The 19,422-nt window shown below is 50.4% G+C and overlaps 1 protein-coding gene and 1 pseudogene across 2 annotated transcripts; one reads left to right on the plus strand and one right to left on the minus strand.

Moving 5' to 3' along the window:
• Positions 1-5,820: 5,820 nt before the first annotated feature.
• LOC147966537 (uncharacterized) lies at positions 5,821-8,508 on the minus strand. The gene is made up of 3 exons (XM_087530864.1): positions 7,474-8,508; positions 6,432-6,584; positions 5,821-6,189 (listed from the first exon to the last, which is right to left on the minus strand). Exons 1-3 carry the CDS (start codon positions 8,506-8,508, stop codon positions 5,821-5,823), a joined length of 1,557 nt encoding a protein of 518 aa, XP_087386990.1.
• Positions 8,509-15,153: 6,645 nt separating this feature from the next.
• Positions 15,154-19,081, plus strand: LOC125529069 (uncharacterized; annotated as a pseudogene). Its single transcript, XR_015609301.1, has 2 exons — positions 15,154-15,454; positions 16,631-19,081. The product of XR_015609301.1 is annotated as an uncharacterized LOC125529069 (transcript).
• The last annotated feature ends 341 nt before the right edge of the window (positions 19,082-19,422 follow it).

The following is a 19,422-nucleotide window of genomic DNA, read 5'->3' on the forward strand; positions in this document are numbered from 1 at the left end:
AGTAAAAAATACTGGTGGCGTGATACTAATGGCGCACCAGTGATGCGCCATTAGTAGGCAAAACTGGTGCGCCATTAGTAGGCCTTTTTCTAGTAGTGCGACGTTCATGTGTTAGATGTTTCAATCTGATGATGGAGTTGAGAAGTATCTTTCGATCGGCAAAGAAACAACAAACACTGGACGCCTGAAGAGGTGACAACACTAGTGGATGGTGTTGGACTAAGACGAAACAACAACCACTGGACGCCTGAAGAGGTGGCGGCTGTATGGTGTTGGGCTTAGAAGAAAAAACGGCCACCATTCATACGCGGAGCTTCATCGGGGCCAAGGGGGGCAAATGCCCCCCCCCCCACCACCACCACCACCACACACTTTATTTTTACAGATGTATAAGACCAGTAGTGTATTTAATCCTTGCTAGTTAGAGGACGTTGGTAGTTCTTGGGTGATTTTAATTTTATTTTGAAATCTTTAATAAATCCAGCTCTAGCTTCAACTCTGTCGAGGCCGCCATGTTTTCGGACGCTATTAACTCCGCTCTCCTACACAAAATGCCTCTTGTGGACAGTTTGCATACGTCGACTAGCAACAAATCGGATCTCCTCAAGGTCAGGTAAATTTGGCTTAGTGTGCACCGTGACAACTGGAGTCGTGTGGACGCACCCTAACAACCGGAGTTTATTCTGCCGGGAAAGAATTTTGGAATTCTCACGAAGGACCATTTCTATCTTAATATATTGCTACAGGGCTCCTCCTCTGATGGACTCGTTTCTTAAAATTCCTCCCAGTAATGCACACTCAAAACTTACAGTGGGCAACAGCCATCATCTTCAAATTAAGAGCGCAGACACCCAACCAGGACAAATATTCTACCTTAGTTAAGGATCTTATACGAAGATCTCGGGAGTCGGGACTCCGGAGAGCATTCTTGCATTGTCAGTGTGGTAAGGTGACTTGTACACCAGCGATCCACGATAGTGCCGAGTAGTCTTCCTCTCCATGAGGTAACATAGCGATCCACTCAGAATTCTTTCGATCACTAGCCAGCATATAAAACTTGATGCACACTCCACAGAAAACAAACACCCGCTCTAAGAATGAGAACCACAGATAACAAGCATCTCAGCCAGTATATATTTGGCATACAAAAGCATAATGCAGTTGCCACCAAACAAATTAAACAACAAGGCAGCGAGTAGTTTTCATGCAAAATATATTTGGCTACATATTTATGGGGTAAACTATATACCTGTGGACAGAACCCATTTTGAAACAATTAATAGCTCAATGTGACCATAAACGTCCAATGAGAATGGAGATCAAGAGGGACATGAAATCCATTAGCAGATGCAAAGAAGGGTACATGAGGGTGGAATAAAAATCAAAAAGATGACCCCTTCTTTCTTCCTGAGCGCCGAGCTGGATTTGAACCAGCGTAGACATTGTCAACGAATTTACAGTCCGTCCAGCAATGAATTGTAGCAGGGCTTGGTCTCGAAAGGTATAGATACCACCAGAAGCTTGGAAAGAAGAAGGAATGTCGACCTACCGCTCCGTGGGCTTTGAACCGCATCGTTTTTATGTATGATTAGCCAAGATTTTTTTTCCCTGAAAGTTTAGAATACTCATGCATAACTCAACATATAGAATTTCTCTATATACAATGGATTAGACAACTAAATGCAGCTCTGGTACGTATGCGATCTAAATTTTCCATTACTCATATTTCATCAGTACCTGAAGAAACAACACACCTTATTTTTCTGAAACAAGTGCCACAATTATAAAGTCTTTCGTCTAGCAATTATAAAGTCTTTCGTCGCACAAGCACGGGATCTGAAACAGCCAAGGAACACGACGTCGGGCGTTACTAGTAACTAAACCTTCAGTTTCTAATAATAACGCCTGTAAATAACATAATCATCAACCCCTCCTTGTAATGAGCTAGCTCAAGAGGCGGCGTACTTTATATAAGCCACCCCGTAGCACTTGGTGAAGGATTAGCATCCATTTGTACTCATCCAGACATAAGAACAACTCGAGCAGCTCGAGGCGCAGGGTCTTTACCTCCACCGCGAGGGGCCCGAACTCGTAAACATCTTGTGTCACACCTTCTCCGTAGCTATACCACGCTCCTTCTCCCTGCCCCTCTCTTACTGTCAGAATCATCCCCGCGACATCGGTCTCCCTCGAATTCAGCATTTGGACGTAGTCGACATAGCTCCGGTGTAGATTACTGTCGGCGGTGAGGTTAAGCTTTCTTGTCATGTGGCGAGATTTGATGTCAGGTGCTTCAGATTTATGCAAGGGTTCAACAACGATGACCGTGACTCCAGGGCGCTGCTCCTTAGGGGCACATACTCGAAGACTTTCAGACTGTCATCGACAAGGTCAAGCCAGCTCCGATAGGGGAGTGGCGATAGCGGTGAGTCGGTGACTCATTCTACCGGCAGTAGTGGTCTCAGAATCTTGATGTAATTTTATTAAATTTGAGATGCTTAAATTGATTCATTTGAAAAAAAAAACAGTTGCTCTAAGACGGTAATTATAGATGTCTGTTCGATGTAAAAAAAACTATAGATATGCATGTCCCCTGATTGATCTACCGGTGTGTGCTCGGAGGAAGAATTCGAGCTTATCAGAAATGTTTCCCAAAAGAAAAAGCAAACCGGGGAGTGGCACTTTGCTCCCCCCGTTAGCACTACTAGTGGAGTGGAGTGCGTTGGGGAAAGGCCCCAGCGGCAAAGGGAAAGGGCGGAAGCCGACAGAGCGGATCCTCCACGGCAGGCGAGGCGGTGGCACCGCCCGCCCGAGAATACCTCCGCAGCAGCCCATCAGGCACCGCATCGCCGTCTCCTTCCCCGTCCGCAAGGCAAGGCAAGGCCTCTCCTCTCCCTCTCGGCACCTCTGTGTGTTAGAATAAATCCGAGGCATACCGTTGATCATCCAAGGACCAAGCAATCACACGAGCATGACACCAAGATTTGTTAACGAGGTTCACCGATATGGCTATATCCCGGGGCCTGATTATGGGCGCTCCTCCCCATGACACCGCTACAATACCACACCCAGTCGCGCTGGACACCGGCACATGTCGCCGGCTTCCCCTGCGTTCCGGTGCTATTATATTGGCATAGGTTACATCGTGTGTCTACCTCCGCTATATAAAAGAGGCTTAGGATACAAGTGTCCTACTAGGACACGACTCCACATCCTATGTAAACACAATACAACTCATAATTCAACTGTAACCTACCTTGTACACAATATTCGACACAACTCTAACAAACTCCACCTTGACGAATATTCTCCACCACTTTGAATTCGTCAATGCATCAAACCTCCATGTACATTGGACCTGAGCTTATCTCATGAGTACTGCTGCTACTCCAAAGACTCCATATGACTCCACCTGCAACTTGTAGTCCTTTCTTTTTCTTGACCACAGTCAACACTCGAGCAAAATTAAGTTCCTCTTTACTCTAGTCTGTGCTCCCAACTTCCAGAGTATCCGTCCAACGCCATCACACACTGATCACTGACCTGGGTGAAAGTGAACAACTCACATATTGGGTGTCACACATAAGAGTTACCTGAACTCAATATCACCGCTCCTTTCTTGACCGCCTGACTGAAACTTGAAGGAATTTCACCATTGCTTGTAGTCACCCCGAGTCAAATTCACAGTTGTCTCACCACATGTATGACCACCAGAGCCCTGGCTCGTCTTCATGTCCCGTGCTAACCGCACGCCTCGCCGCTATTACCGCGTCGAGCCTCCGCTGTCCCAGTCGAGTCTCAAGGGTTGCAAACCCACACCACTCAACCCCACTGCAGAGTACCATCGATCATCACCGACCGATAACGAGTTTCACGCCTCCATCAGACCACTGGGATCCAGTTCGAATTACGTGTCACTCGCTTTTTTCCCGCTGAATAGGCTTCGACTCTCTGAGCTCTTACGCCGTAGCCCCTCAATTCAGCTCCACCTTCAACATGACTCCATGATAGATGATTAGTCCACCCCTGCGCCTCATCGACTTTAAGCTCCGTGTATACAACACCTTGAATCAATCCCGTGCCATAGTCTTGTCGAAGCCGCACAAGCACTCAGGCCCGTGCCGCGTGTTTCCACGCCCAGAAGTCGGTCACCATCAGCATCGCGCTCCTATGTCGCTGTCGCCGATCCCACACTGTCTTCTGTTCTAACCGACTCGTGTCGATCTGTCAGACTGATTAGTCCAACCCATCCGAACTTCCAACTGCAACCATCCATAATTCCTCACAGTCCTCATCGTCCGTCTAGCCTGACATCCAGCAACGCCTTCAAACATCCCTGTTGTACCAACAAAAAATTTCACCATTGTCTGCCATAACCTAAAGTCGTCAGTTCCGTCGAACTTTTCCACCTCAAACCTGGTACCCGTTGGTGCCATGATTCTTTATACGGCTGACCTGTGAAAAAGAAATCGAGCACTCTTTTCATGATCCCCAAGTACACCGAGTATACTAGTAGCAAATCCAACAAGATAGCTTCTGGTCGTCATATAGAGTGGCTCCCGTGGCTCAACTTCAATGCTAGCTTTGCCTTGCCAAAACCTTTTCCTTTCCGATGTAGTACTTCCCATTGATGTTTGCACGTCCGTGTATCGGCCTCCAAGAGAAACGCGTCTCATCCAGGGACTCGGTCCCTTTTTTTTCTCAAACAAACTCTCTCGTGTCTTTGCACCCCTTCGACTCAGCACAATGCAACAACCAGCCGGCCACCTGTCAGCTCCTTGCACACGCGCACAGGGCAACGCCTGCACAGCCGCACAACACCTGGGCCTAGCCCGCCATGCCTGCTCTGCAGCGGTCTCACATGGGATATTAGCGTCTAGCGCACGAAGCCTCACCAGCCTGCCACGCCTTCAAGCCGCCGCCTCCCACGCGTTTGCGCTGACCGCTTGCACTGATGCGGCTCTGCGCCCCTGCCCGCGCCTACGCGATTCAAGCACTGCTGCAACTCGCCGAGATCGATTCGGATCGCTGCCATGAAGATTACAACGCGATCATATCTGCTTCTGATCCGCAACTCGCCGACGATTCTGTCCCGTATTACGATTGCTTCTGCTGATTTCTATCGATGTACTCTTCATCCTCCTAATCAACAATCCAACAACCTCCGAACAACCTAGCTCATGATACCACTTGTTAGAATAAATCCAAGGCATACCGTTGATCATCTGAGGATCAAGCAATCACACGAGCATAACACCGAGATTTGTTAACGAGATTCACCGATATGACTACATCCCCGGGGCCTGACTATGGGCGCTCCTCCCCATGACACCACTACAATACCGCACCCGGTCGCCCTGGACACCGGCACATGTCGCCGGCTTCCCCTGCGTTCCGGTTCTATTATGTTGGCATAGGTTACATCGTGTGTCTACCCCCGCTATATAAGAGAGGCCTAGGATACAAGTGTCCTACTAGGACACGACTCCACATCCTATGTAAACACAATACAACTCATAGTCCAACTGTAACCTACCTTGTACACGATATTCGACACAACTCTAACACTGCCTCTGCGCCAGCATAATATTCTGAATAGATTGGAGTTTCTCACCCAAAAAAAGAAGAAGAAGAAGAAGACAGCGAGTCAACTTACCTAAAACATGAGTAATAAAACACACTTAATAGTGTCCAGAATTTCTGAACTCTCACTTAATAGTATGGAATTGGCATGGGGTGCATAGCTAGCCCGGGAAAACCCATAACAATCCCAAAAGAAGCATGTAATTTAGCATAAACACAATCATAAGCATCAAATCATCAGAGCACGACTACCTGGGCAGACGTGGTGACGCCACCTCTCACTCTCTCGACGAGCGCGTCCACGTCCTTACCAGCTCCAGGGAACCTGAACCTGGACCTGGCCAGCGCTGGCCGCCTAGCTTCCACGGCCGCGCACCCGTCGCACCCGTGGTCCTCCACGCCCAGGGTAAGCTTCTTCAGGTTCACGGCCATCTCCACCACCGTCCTCGCGAACGACGCGTCCCTGGCCACATGGAACGCACGACGGATCACCACCTCCTTGAGGCGACGGTGCCTGAACCCCGGCGGTGGTAGGCATGTCGTGTCCGGCTCCATGTCCTCATCGAGCTTCATGTCCCAGCTGAGGCTGCACACGTGGTTGAAGATCTGCACAACCCATAAACATGAAGCTCATTGAGTATAATTTTTTTTTGCGAGCAAAAAGGCTCATCGAGTATAATGACACTACTTTCAGTAAAGAAAGATTTTATTGACTCAAAAAATCGCATCAAGATGACAGACATGTAGTCTTTGCATATTTATGAGAAGCTCATACGAAATCCAACTTTTTTTGTCGAAGTATATGTTGAGCATGTATTAGCCCCATTGAGCATGAGCAACGAACGTACCTCGATGTAAAGTGTCTCCAAGTGTCGTGCAGCTCCCAGCAGAAAGAGCGCCCAGGAGAGATCACGGGCAGGGTGGACATTCTCCAGGCGGAGCTCCTTCAGGCCGCCGAGCACGGGCCGCAGGTACTTCGGCATCTCTGGGCGCACCCAAATCTGCAACAAACCACGGTGATGGGGTACATTCTCAAAACATGGCATTGGCATGCACAACGTGAAAACTTTCATGATATAGGCCCACACAAATGTTTGAAAGAAAATCATGTATACAACAAAGTGTCACAGAAACATGCAAAATATCATTAAAAGGGACTTCTAGTTTTAGCGACCTCTATCATGCCTTTTTTTTTGCCTCTAAGTTAAGTGTCAGCTATTGTTTCCAACAGCCTAGCTTCTCGAGAGGGATTTTTCTACCATGCACGGAATATACCATTCGCATCCACCACCCATCATTGCTTTGAGTTCATGCAACGCTTTCTGTTCTTTCGCAAAGTAGTCCCGTTTCAAAGTATTATATAATGTTTCGTTGGTTTTTCCCTCTGTTTCAAAGTGTTCAACTGTTCGTAATGTTTCATTGTGTATCAAGTGCATTTTTATTTGTTGATACACAACGAAACATTAGGGTATACGTTGAAATGAGAAAAAAAATTGAAACATATGTAACACTATGAAACAAAATAATTTTTGTCACAAACTTAGAACATACTGCACGAATCTCAACCATCCACAACCATTGTCGGTCCCCTCTTCAGACCACTTCCAACCACCACCACTGTAGGTCCTTCGCACTGGCAAAGCTACAGCCAAGCCAAATGGGCCATGGCTAATGTGGTTTACCATATATCATCATGAAACAAAAGAGAAGTATATACTTCGTCTGTCAAACTAGTGTGGATTTCATTGCCCAAATTTTAAAACTAGATGAGTTACACCCCCAACTTTCAAAGAGCTTTGAACTTGTCCATATCGCAACTTGAAGCGGTTTCGTTGATGGCATGGCATGGTTTTGACCTTAATTTAGGATCTAGGAATACCGAATACGTACCTTGGTAGCTTCATCAAACAAGAGCGTGAGCACCTCTAACTGGTCAGGCTCTAGAAGCAAAAATTCGCTCAGCCTCCTCCCGACATGAGCATCATCCCTGTGGTACGGCTGGTAATGCAGGGTCACCTTCTTCAGCGCCGGCGTGCACCCGAACGACGCCGGCGGCGTGTTCGCGTGGAACAGCCGCCACCCGCAGTGGAACTCCACGAGACTCGGCGCCCGCACGAGCGCGACGCCGGGGACGTCGCACTCGAGGCACAGCAGCGTCCTCAGCCGCGACTCCGGCGGCGCGTCCACGGCCATCTCCGCCACTGGGTCGTCGAAGCCGCAGCAGCGCAGGGAGAGGTGCTCCAGCGCGCGGCAGCGGCGGACGAGGTCCGTCACGGCGCCCGGGTCCTTGAACCACAGGTTCTCCACGGCGAGCCTCGTCAGCGCCCGGAACGCGCGCGGGCAGCCCCGGAGGAACTGCGTGAACCGCGCGCCGTACCCAAGCATGTCCTCCGCCGGCGCGTACTCAAGGTTCTCCTTCTCCACCACCAGCTCGAGCTCCACGGCGCCGCCGGCCTTTATCCTGCCGGTGCGGACCGCCTCGCCGACGAGCCTCCCGGCGCGCCGCAGCACCTCGTACTTGGTCAGGATCATCCTGAGGCGCAGCGTCTCGATGACCCGCACGCTGGCCGGCGCGGCCAGGAAGCACCACAGCGCCTGGACGAGGCCCTCGCTCGCGCGGCGCTGGTAGGGCAGGCACCAGTCCTTGCGGCGCCGGGCGCGCGCCAACGCCGCCGGGCACCAGCCGTCGCCGGGGCTGTAGAAGAAGTCCGCCACATCGAGGCACACGTGGGGGATCTCGTACCTAGGCATGTGCCTCCACCGGCGCGACAGGACGCAGGTCCTGGCAGCCGTGTGGACGTCGCCGGCCCTCACCAGCCGCTCCAGCATGTCGAGGAGGACGTCGTCGGGGAGGCCCCTCAGCTCGTCCTCGCCGCCGCCACCAACGGCCGTGTCCACGTGATCGTGAGTTGCTGCTGATGCCATCGCTCGCTACTGATCTCGCCGTCTTCGCCGGCAGGGGGTGATTCGTTCGTCGTCGGAGTTTGCGCTCGGCGGCTAGGGCTCCGGTGGTGCTGTTGCCCGCATACGTAGACGTACCTACGTGCTCTGTCCTAACTCCTACGGCTCCCATATATAAAAGCTAGCTACGGTAGGCACGGTACGTTACGACTCACATTTTCTTTCTCTTTTCCATTATATTAGATAAAGATCCTCAAATTAGAAAGATTAGAATCAAACAGAATTGTTTCGGATATACATACTCTTGTTTTTGTTTGTCACGAATTGTATACATGACAAATAGTTACATAACGAGTTTTTCCCTAACCTAGCCGCCACCATGAACCAGGCGACTAGGGAGGCAGATCTTCTTCCACCGATCTCCATCGGCCAGGGCGCTGGCCCCCTCTCCCTCCGGCTGCTGCTCCGGCAGCAGGAGGGGGCAGGGACCCCGTTCTTCCGCTTTGTAGTTAAGGTTTGAATTTATAGATCGTGGTGCGCCGTTGGGGTGGTGGGAGCGGCGCCCGGGCGAATAACTCTGCTCAACACCACTCCCACACTGGTGATGCTCATCATGCCGGTGTCTCGGAGTTGATGGCATAATGTGTTTGCCGATCCTTCAGATCTGCGGCGCTAGGGTTCATGGATGGTGTCGGCGAGGGGGCGGCGGTGACTCCATCAAGTGTGTCCTTCCTTCCACTCTGTCCCCGTTGATGCGGCGTTGTCTCCAACATCATGGTGGAGCAGGGAGGTTTTGTCGTTCAGGAGTACGCGCAGACGGTTGTCTACGCAAGTGACAGCAGGAAGATGGTGCATCTTGTGCTGGTTAATTTGTGGTTGGAGGCTGACAGTTCTGGTTTCCTCCTCCGGCATCATAGTCGTGCGGGGGTGTCGGTTCTGAAGTTCGATGGCGTGTCCGGGGACAAGTTGCCCCGGCCTGATTCTTTCAAGGGCAATGGTTTTGCCTCGAGCAAACTACTCTGGAGGTCCGTAAAGCTGCTGATCAGCGATGGAGCCGCGTCGAGCTCGGGTGAAGAGCTGATATGTCTCCTTTTTTTTAGTGGAGAGTGACATGCGCTGGGTTTTTTGCATAGGATTATCCTATCTTTTCAATCCTGCAATATCGATGTTTACGTGCCCCGTAACTGAATCTTTATTTTATACCGAAAAAGGCTTTCGCCCCGCTTTACATGTAAAGCATCAAACCACAAGCATTCAGTACAAACACACGCTACGCCATCGCAACACACGCACACACCCAGGACAGGATACATAGGCGCTGAGCGCAGCAACACCGCTCCTAGCACTACCGCCCCGAAGAGATGAATCTACATATGACGAACCATACGCTCCAAGGCGGCGCCTTCAGGAAGGGTACGACGCCGGAGCGCCGCCACCGCCCGATCCAAGGATCAGAGTTTCCCCGGAGCCGCATGACGGGCAATGAGAGCCGCGACGATGCCTTCAAGAAGGGAACGATCTTCGCCGCCGCCGGTCCGTCCGAAGATAGAGCAGGTTTTCACCTCGTCCAATATTCACCGCCACCGAACGCCACACCCCGGCAACCACGCCGTCCACACGACCATGGTGACCGGGCAGCACCCAGGCACGGGCTCTGTCCAAGAGCACCGCGCAACCACCACCAGGGTCGCCGCCCCAGCATCCAAGACCTCGACACCACCTCACCCGAGACCCGCCGCACCCCAACGAAAGGGACGAGCGGAAAGGTCCCACCTTTCGCGCCCCTGGGCAACCCCCAGCGTCGAGAACCAAAGGGTTGGCCAGAACTGGCATCCACCGACCCATCCTGCTGCCCCAAGCGCGAGACGAGCTCGGTCCTACAGCACCGAGAGGGGGACGAGGTCAGTCCTGCTGCACCGTGCGCGAGACAAGCTCGATCCTGCTGCATCGTGTGCGAGACGAGCTCGGTCATGCGGCATCGGGCGCGAGACGAGCTCGGTCCTGCGGCATCGGGTGCGAGACGAGCCCAATGATGGGGGTAGCGCCCGGGCGACGAGGAGATGGGGTGAAGGTCGAGACGGCCCGAACGCAGACAAACCGACGCCAGAGAAGCCGGCCGTTGCCACGGGCAGATCCATCGAGCCACCGTGAAGCCGCCACGACACCGGTAGGCCACCACCGAGACCTACCCCTGCCGCCGCCCATGGCCGGAGCAGCGGCCACGCCCAGCCGCTGCCCTACCCACGTTGCCCGACGAGCTCCAAGCGCCGGAGCCGCCGAGCACGCACCACCGGAGCCAGGCGTCGCCGGCCGGCCCCCAAAGCCGGATCCGGCAAGAGACCGGTCGCGCGCCACCTCCCGATACGGGAGCACCGCAGCCGCCCCGCGCGCAGAACGAGGGACGCCGGAGCGCCACCACCAGCAGGCCACCCCGCCGCCCCGCGAAACCGCCACTGCGCCGCTGGATCCTGCGGACGTCCAGCGCCGCCGCTCGAAGGAGCCGCCCCGCGCCGGCACCCCCAAGCGGACGGGGAAGGAGGGCCCCGCCGCCGCCGCGCCCCCCGGGCTTTGCCCGACGGAGCCCGACGACGACGGCGGGGGGAAGGGGAGGGAGGCGAGGCCGAGGGCCGCGGCTGCAGGGAGCCCCCGGGTGCGCGCGGGCGCGCCGCTGGAGGGAAGGGAAGGAGAGGGGGGAGGGGGAGTGGGGCGGGCCGGGAGGCACGCGCCCGGCGGCCGGCGGCGGCAGGGAGGCTAGGTCGGGGCGGCGGCGGCGAGGGCAGGAACCCTAGCGGAGCGGGCCGCTCCTGCCTGCCCTTCTTTTTCTTTTTGCGAACGCCACACTGATACAAATTTTCCAAAATCAATCTTTATTTTATTAATGAGACACGTATTATCATGCAAAAAAATAGTTACATAACGAATATTTTACTTCATTCCTTGCCCCAATCTCTTTAGAGCATCTACACCCAGATTTTGCCCCTCAAACGCTTGTAAACGCGTCGGCAGACACTGACCGGTCAAGCCTCAAATTTGCCTTCTCACAACCAGACACCTTAATTATCATATCTCAAATTCATATAAACTCATCCAGCTACGTTGATGCATTACACGCATCGTCCGGCTACTCCATCACTACTAAACATGTCATCAGACTACCAAGATTTGGCATGTTTGGCTATGGTTGAGATCATCCACGACTGCCTCTTTCCCTTCCCGGCCTTCTCGCGGATGTACCGGTCAAAGACGTAGTAGGGATCGAGCCGGATCTGCTCGTCGCCAGAGTTGTGCTCGCCGTTGATGTCGTCTTTCTCCTTCTTCAATGGCAGTCCGGCCATGTCACAAACCGTCTGATTCTCCTCTCGGACGAAGACTTGAGTGTTCCTCCGCTATCGTTTCTTCACAATGCGGGCGTAGATGGCTTCCTCCTCTGCGGCAACCCGTGTCGTCGCCATTTCCGCCGTGATACGCCCCTCGGTGGCCCTTATCCTCTCCTGACCATGGCGGGCCGCCCGTTCTCGCTGGGACTCATAGTCTGCCCTACCGGTGATGGGGAAGGAGAGATTTTCCGGCTGTCAGGACCGCGATGATCCATCCCCAGAGAACCCGAGCACCCGTTGAGCCGACGATATGGAGTCGTGCCGGACAGATTCACCCGTTGGCCGGGCGTTGTCCTCCCAGGAGTAGCAGAGTGCAATGCAGACCGTCGTTGCCTCCTCTAACCCGCACGGGACACCCCAGTAGACGCATCCGGACTGGTTGGAGTCAGATCCGCTGTCGACATGCTGGAGACGACCATAAATCACCGGAGATGAGCTCGGTGACCGAGGGAGTGGAGTGGAGAGGAGTGTGAAGTGCTTAGGGTTTGGTCCGGCGAGCGGATAGGGAGGAATATATGTGTGGCCGAGTAGACTAGCGTGGGCCGAGTCTGACGTGGCGGGCACGCACGGGCGCGTCCGGGCGCCCCCATATCCGTCCCATATTTGGGCTGAATATGAGGGGTGCCGGTCAACCTGGGTGTTTGAGGCATGTTTGAGGCCCCTAACTGGATCGAATTTTTGTGATCGGATAGTGACCGGGTGGCCCGCCCAGATGTCTGAGAAGGGTTTCAGGTGCCCAATTGTAGATGCTCTTATTCCCTCCCTCACTGCACCTTGTGCGGGTGGTAATCTGAATTCCTTGGATGAAATAATCTGAATCTCTGTCAGTGTTAGTTTCGCAATGCAAACAAATATGTTTAGACAGCACGTAGATTATAATTTCTGCCTATTTCTTGATCTGAAACAAAACAATCTACCTAGCTATGCATTCATCTAGGGAATTCAGATTTCAGTGCTAGGTCGTTCGGTGATGGCAACAACAGAGAAAATGAACGTCTTACATTAGTGAACAGCGGGAGTACATAGCAAGACACCTGCAAAAGTTAGCTAGATTGTTATTGATTTTCTTAGTGGCATATGTTTCCTTGTTAAAACAAAAATTGGTATTGGGTTGAGCTTTTCTCAATAATTTTCTTTGTTTTTTTAGAGTGAATTCCACTTTTTACCCCATATTTGTACATTTGTGACACTAATTACCCCGTCGAGTGAAAATTCGTCTAGAATACCCCTTTTGAAAGCTTTGAACCCTTGTTTTCTGATGCGTGTCCATCAGGTAAGGTGTGAGGTGATGCTCCGGATCCAAAAATATATGGACGGCCACAAGGAATGGAACAGATAGACAAGAGAAGCTTGGACAAGATCGCCAATGATGCCCTCCGATCCTTACAGATTTTTTTACGAATCAATGACGCAACATGCCGATCCTATTGACCATAAACAAAGAAAATGTAAAACTGGGGTAAAACCGTGTTAAAAGTCTCCAAAATCTGATATTTCGATAAAATTTCCGCTAAATGGGGTAATATGTGTCACACATGTACAACTACAAGGTAAAAAGTGGAATTCACTCTTTTTTTTATAGTGAGGTTAATGTTTCATGTCAATGTGACGAGATTTGGTGTCAGGTGCTTTAGATTTATGCAAGGGTTAAACAACAACGACTATGACTCCAGGGCACTGGTCCTTAGGGACACATGCACGAATACTTACGGGCTGCCTCATTGATAAGATCATGCGCTCTCCGATAAGGGAGCGACGATAGCGATGAGTCGGTGTCTCATTCTGGCAGCAGTAGTGATCGTTTGGTGGTTTCGGAATCTTGATATAATTTTATTATGTTTGAGATGCTTTGTACTTGTACTTTCAGTTAACTTTTATAATATAATTGATTCCTTTGAAAATAGAAAGTTGCTCTAAGACAGTAACTATAGATGTCCGTTCGATGCAAAAAAAAACAATAAAAGAAACTATAGATATGCATGTCCCCTGGTTGATCTACCGGTGTCTCATGCATAACTCAGCATATAGGATTTCTCTGGATACTATGGATTATAGACAACTAAATGCAGCTCTGGTACGTATGCGATCTAAATTTTCCACTACTCATATTTCATCAGTACACCCTGATGTTGTTTGCTGTGATTTACATCCAGGTAAAATTTGTGGGTGGTCATCAACGAAGTAGTTTTGGGCCAGAATTTGAAGCTACCCATGAAACAATTACATCCACAAGTGCATTGACATTCTTGGGGACCTGTGTTCGCAGAATGCCAGAGTCAGTGCCAAAAGTGGTACCTACCTCCTTTGCAAGCTTCCCATGGTGTGCCAGTTGTTAGATTTGCAAGGAGTTGACCTCCACGGTTCACTGCATCAGCCATTCCTAGTGGAACGTCAGGAAGTACCTGAAGAAACAACACACCTTATTTTTCTAAAACAAGTGCCACAATTATAAAGTCTTTCGTCCCACAAGCGCGGGATCTGAAGCAGCCGAGGAACACGACGTCGGGCGTTACTAGTAATTAAACCTTCAGTTTCTGATAATAACGCCTATAAATAACATAATTATCAACCCCTCCTTGTAATGGGCTAGCTCAAGGGGCGGCGCCATACTCTATATAAGCCACCCCGTAGCATTTGGTGAAGGATTAACATCCATTTGTACTCATCCAGATATAAGAAGAACAACTCCAGCAGCTCCAGGCGCAGGGTCTTTACCTCCACCGTGAGGGGCCTGAACTCATAAACATCTTGCGTCACACCTTCTCCGTAGCTAGACCATGCTTCTTCTCACTACCCCTCTCTTACTGTCAGGTCGGAATTGTTCCCAAGGTACCAATCTCCCTCGAATTCAGCATTTGGGTGTAGGCGACGAAGCTTCGGTGTAGATTATTGTCGTAGTTTTGGACGGTGAGGTTAAGGTTTCGTGTCATGTGATAAGATTTGGTGTCAGGTGCTTCCGATTTATACAAGGGTTCAACAACGACGACTGTGACTCCAAGGCACTGGTCCTTAGGGGTACATGCACGAAGACTTCCGGGATGGCATCAACAAGGTCAAGCTGGCTCGAATAGCGGAGTGGCGATAGCAGCGAGTCGGTGGCTCGTTCTGATGGCAGTAGTAGTCGTTTGGTGGTCTCGGAATCGTGATATAATTTTGTTACGTTTGAGATGCTTTGTATTTTCGGTTGACTTTTATAATATAATTGATTCATGTGAAGAAGAAAAGAAGTTGCTCTAAGACGGTAACGATAGATATCTGTTCGATGCAAAAAATAAAATAAAATTCTATAGATATGCATGTCCCCTGGTTGATCTACGGGTGTGTGCTACTGCTCGAGCGAATAATTCGAGCCGGTGAAAAAGAAAAAGCAAACCGGGGAGTTGCACTTTGCTCCGTCCCTCCGTTCGCACTACTAGTGTCTAGTGGAGTGGAGTGCGTTGGGGAAAGGCGCCAGCGGCAAAGGGAAAGGCCGGAAGCCGACAGAGCGAATCCTCCACGGCGGGCGAGGCGGCGGCACCGCCCGCCGGAGAATTCCTCCGCAGCAGCCCATCCGGCACCGCATCGCCGTCTCCTTTCCCATCCGCAACCGCAAGGCAAGGCCTCTCCTCTCCCTCTCGCCCCCTCTGCATGCCTCTGCTCCAGCAGAACCCTAGCTAGTTCCACCGAATCAATCGTGGTGCCATACGTATCCCGTTGCTTCTTTAATTCTTTGTTCAGCCCATCTCTTAATTATTTCCCATAACCCTGCGACTACGAGATCATCTCCGTGGACCGATTTGACACCTACTAGTGGATTCTGTTCCCGTTGCCGATCGTTTCTTTTTTTAGAGGGCACCGTCCTGAAATGATCTGCCAAGCTCACGAAAGGAAAGGGGGCCTTTTGAAACATCTGAACAGCGCTTTGCCTTAGCGTTTGAACTGCTTGCCCTCCCTGGGTGGTATTATCTTGTTCCCAACACGACAGCCTGCGGCGACCCACCGAAATTCAATCAGATCAAATTTGTTGTTTTTACTGCATAGCAAGTTCCTTTCATGTGATAGGCATTTTATTCCGGTTTTCGTTATTTGGCCGTTATGAGCAATTTCATCTACCCAATGGAAGAAACAAAAAGGTTTCTTCTAAAAACATCTGTGCAACGGTTCAGTGCGCCGAAGCGGTTACAGAGCTAGAACGGCACCTGCCACTTTTATTTACTGTATACAATTGAGATACATTCCATATGCAAGTATATTCTTGGCCTGGGTGCTAGTGCTAGCTTAAGCCCACCAATACGAGATACAAACTGTTGCTTTCGGTGCATAGGAAGTTCCTCCTTTCATTGATAGGCATACATTTCAGTTTTTGTTAGTCGGTTGTTTTCATCTATTTGAGCGCCCCTGAGATGATCGATCTGCACCTGTCACATTTGCTTACAGAAAGAATACTCATAGGGATACATTTCCATGGGCAAGTATCTTCTTGCCCTGGGCACTGTTAGCTTATTCCGAACATGAGAGGACCACCACTGAAATTTAACCGTATCAAAATTGCCGCTTTTAGAGTTCCTTTGATTTTCATCAGCATACATGGATACCGTATATTTGTCCATCCACTCTTATTATTCCTGGTGCAATAACAAGTTTGTTTGATTACATTGATAGATAGATAGGCATATACTCTCTATCAAACCTGCAAAACATCATTTTCTTATCTAGTATATTCTAATTAACATGCTACTTATGCCTCTTATTATTTATTAAGCAGCTCACTGTTTTTCTACTGCTTGCAGATAGTTTGCCATCAGCAGAGCGCCATGCAAAACCCCAGCAGGCGGCCCACTGTCTCTCTCGCTGGACCCCTGCTTGTTCCGGTATCCAAGGTTGGGCTGACCTCCCAGATGAGTTGCTTCATCCCATCGTTGCTCGATTGCGCTCTTTTCGAGACATTCTTGGCTTCGCCGCAACATGCCCCTCTTCATACCCATCGAAATCTACATTCCGCACAAAATTCCCACCTCTCCTCATCCAGCCCCGTGTCCGTCATGTACAAGGTCCTCTTCTTCCTTCTACTGATGGTTGCCGTGAGCTACTCAAATGTAAGGTTATTGATCCTGCCAACCCGAACGCCGCCCTTCACTGCCAGATTCCTCGAGAAACCCTGGAGAATATGAAATGTATCGGCTCTTCCTATGGTAATATCATCTACTACCGCGAAGGATATTGTCGCATCGTCGATGTCTTCACTCTTCACTGGTGTGGAGGTTTCAGCTCCATGTCTCCCACCCAGTGCCAAGTGTTCGATATACCGCTGTAATGGCATTCTAACAGCCCCTGTCACATCACCCAGCTCACATCTCATTGTCAGTACCAGCACCTACCACAAGTCCTACTTATTTGATTGGCGTGTTGGAAGCGACTCTTGGTCCCAAGCCCAGCTTCCTTATATGTATACGGACCAGATTGTGGAATTCGATGGTCAGTTCATTCTCTCGGATGGCAATGGGTGGTTCCACTCTGTGCAGATGGCCCCTCAGCTTGGTCTACATGCAGGATATAACAACCGACAAGGAGGACTGGAGTCAAGAACATCGTGATATGACAGCGCTGGTGGTTTGTGGTGACATGCTTATCGTTTTTATTCCCTTCCCTCGGGAGCTCTACCGCCTCGACGTGTCGACCGAGCCCGCGACAGTGCTGCCCATGGAGAAGCTGGATGATTGGGCGCTCTTTCTGGGGGCAGAACCAAACGGCATGCCACTTTCGTGCATGAGCCCGCCCGGAAAAATGGGGAGGGAGGAGCAACACCTCGTACTGTGCCGGCTATGGCTCTCAGCCTTGTACTTTCCACGGACTGCGTGAGGAGCCGGATCCTGTGTTGGACACGCCGCCCGTTGACTGTGACCATTGGAATCCGCCGCTTTCTCGCGCTCACAGGGACCGCTACTCCGACCCTTGGGCTATACGCTGGTACGGCGAACAGGACCCCGTGGAGCTAGCTCTGCCACTCTGGCCGTACCCAAGCATGTTCTACTACCGTGGAGTTATCGTTTCAGTGCGTCTGCGCATGCAGCTGTTCGGTGACTCGCATGTTTTGAGGAATGTCACTCGCATACATGCATGATCTGGCACTGAAGGTTGTTCTACAATAAAAGTGAAAGAATCTGATATTAGTCTACTGCTGCTCCGATAGTCAAGATGGCCCCTCAGCTTGGTCTACATGCAGGATATTACTGCTGCTCCGATAGTTCATATTAGTCCTGATTTTTCACTTCGATTGCGGCAGAGATGCGCCGTTGAGGCCCGTGTTGTGGCCGGCCTTCCACCAACCTCGGACGAGGAGGGGGTTGGCCCGTGCTCAGAGGAGATACCAATGGGCAATGGCGGCTCACCCAAACGCCACCGGGTGATGTGGAAATCTTGGTGGTTCATTTGCAGCTGTAGCGAGTAATGTACTAGTAGTTGAGGAGTGGTAGGACGGGGCCAATCCTAGTCGAGGAGTTTATCTGGACTACTGGTAACAATGTGGTCAATCTGGTATGCGAGACGGAAAGCAATTTTTGGTGATGAATATCAGAGCCCTTTGTCAACATTCAGTTTCATTAATAAATTTCCGAGTGATCTCGATTTCATTCGGGAGCAGAAACCTGCGAGACAGACTAGTTGTGTTGCAACTTGCAAGGGACATAAGTGGATTGCGCCGCCTCCGAATATCATGAAGATCAATGTTGACGCAGCTTTATTTTGGCGAAATCAGCCAATAAGGGGGCGGTCTCGCTGTTGCCAGAACTGCTACAGGGGAGCGAGTACTTGGGGTGTTGGTCTGTAACTTTTGAAGGACTGTCCGATCCAGCAATTCTGGAGAACTTGGCATGCAGAGAAGCTCTAGCACTGTCAGCTGATCTGAATCTTGGACGAATTAAAATAGCCACAGATTGTTTTGGAGGTTGCTAATTAAGTGTCTCCGTTCTTTCCCACGAGAGCTGCCTGACAAAGGTGTGTTCAGCTTTATTACTCATTCATGAGTGCCAGGACCGGGCAAAACGCTCTGAAGAAGCAGGTTTCTGTCATGAAGGACGAGCTTCAATGGTGAAGCTCATAATTTATCCCGCTATGCTACGTCCCTTGATGTTGGAACATCGGTTTGGTTTGGAAACCCACCGATGAACCTTTGTATCCCTATGTCTGTGATGGTATCAATATAATAAGAGAAAAGTATACTTTTCATCCCTCAATTCTTGGTGGAGTCTAGATTTAGTTCCTCAACTCTAAAACTGGACAACTTGCACCCTTAACTTCTCAAATCGGACAAGATTCATCCCTGGGCACGGTTTTGACCGGTTTTGGTGGTGCCCCACCCCAGTTTTAACCGTTCCGACTCAAATTTGCCTACCTTTTCCAAGTCCACCTACTGTTTTCAAATTCGATTACTTTTTCAAATACGTGAATCTTTTTAAATTTTGTGTACTTTTTTAAAATCAGCGTACTTTTTTCCAAGTTCATTTTATTTTTTCAAAAATGCATATGTTTTTAAAGTTCATTTAGTTTTTTAAAATTTTAATTTTTTAAAATTGATGCACCTTTC

Source organism: Triticum urartu, chromosome 6A (genome assembly GCF_056163025.1).
Source record: "Triticum urartu cultivar PI428250 chromosome 6A, HENAU_Tu73, whole genome shotgun sequence".
Taxonomy (NCBI): domain Eukaryota; kingdom Viridiplantae; phylum Streptophyta; class Magnoliopsida; order Poales; family Poaceae; genus Triticum; species Triticum urartu.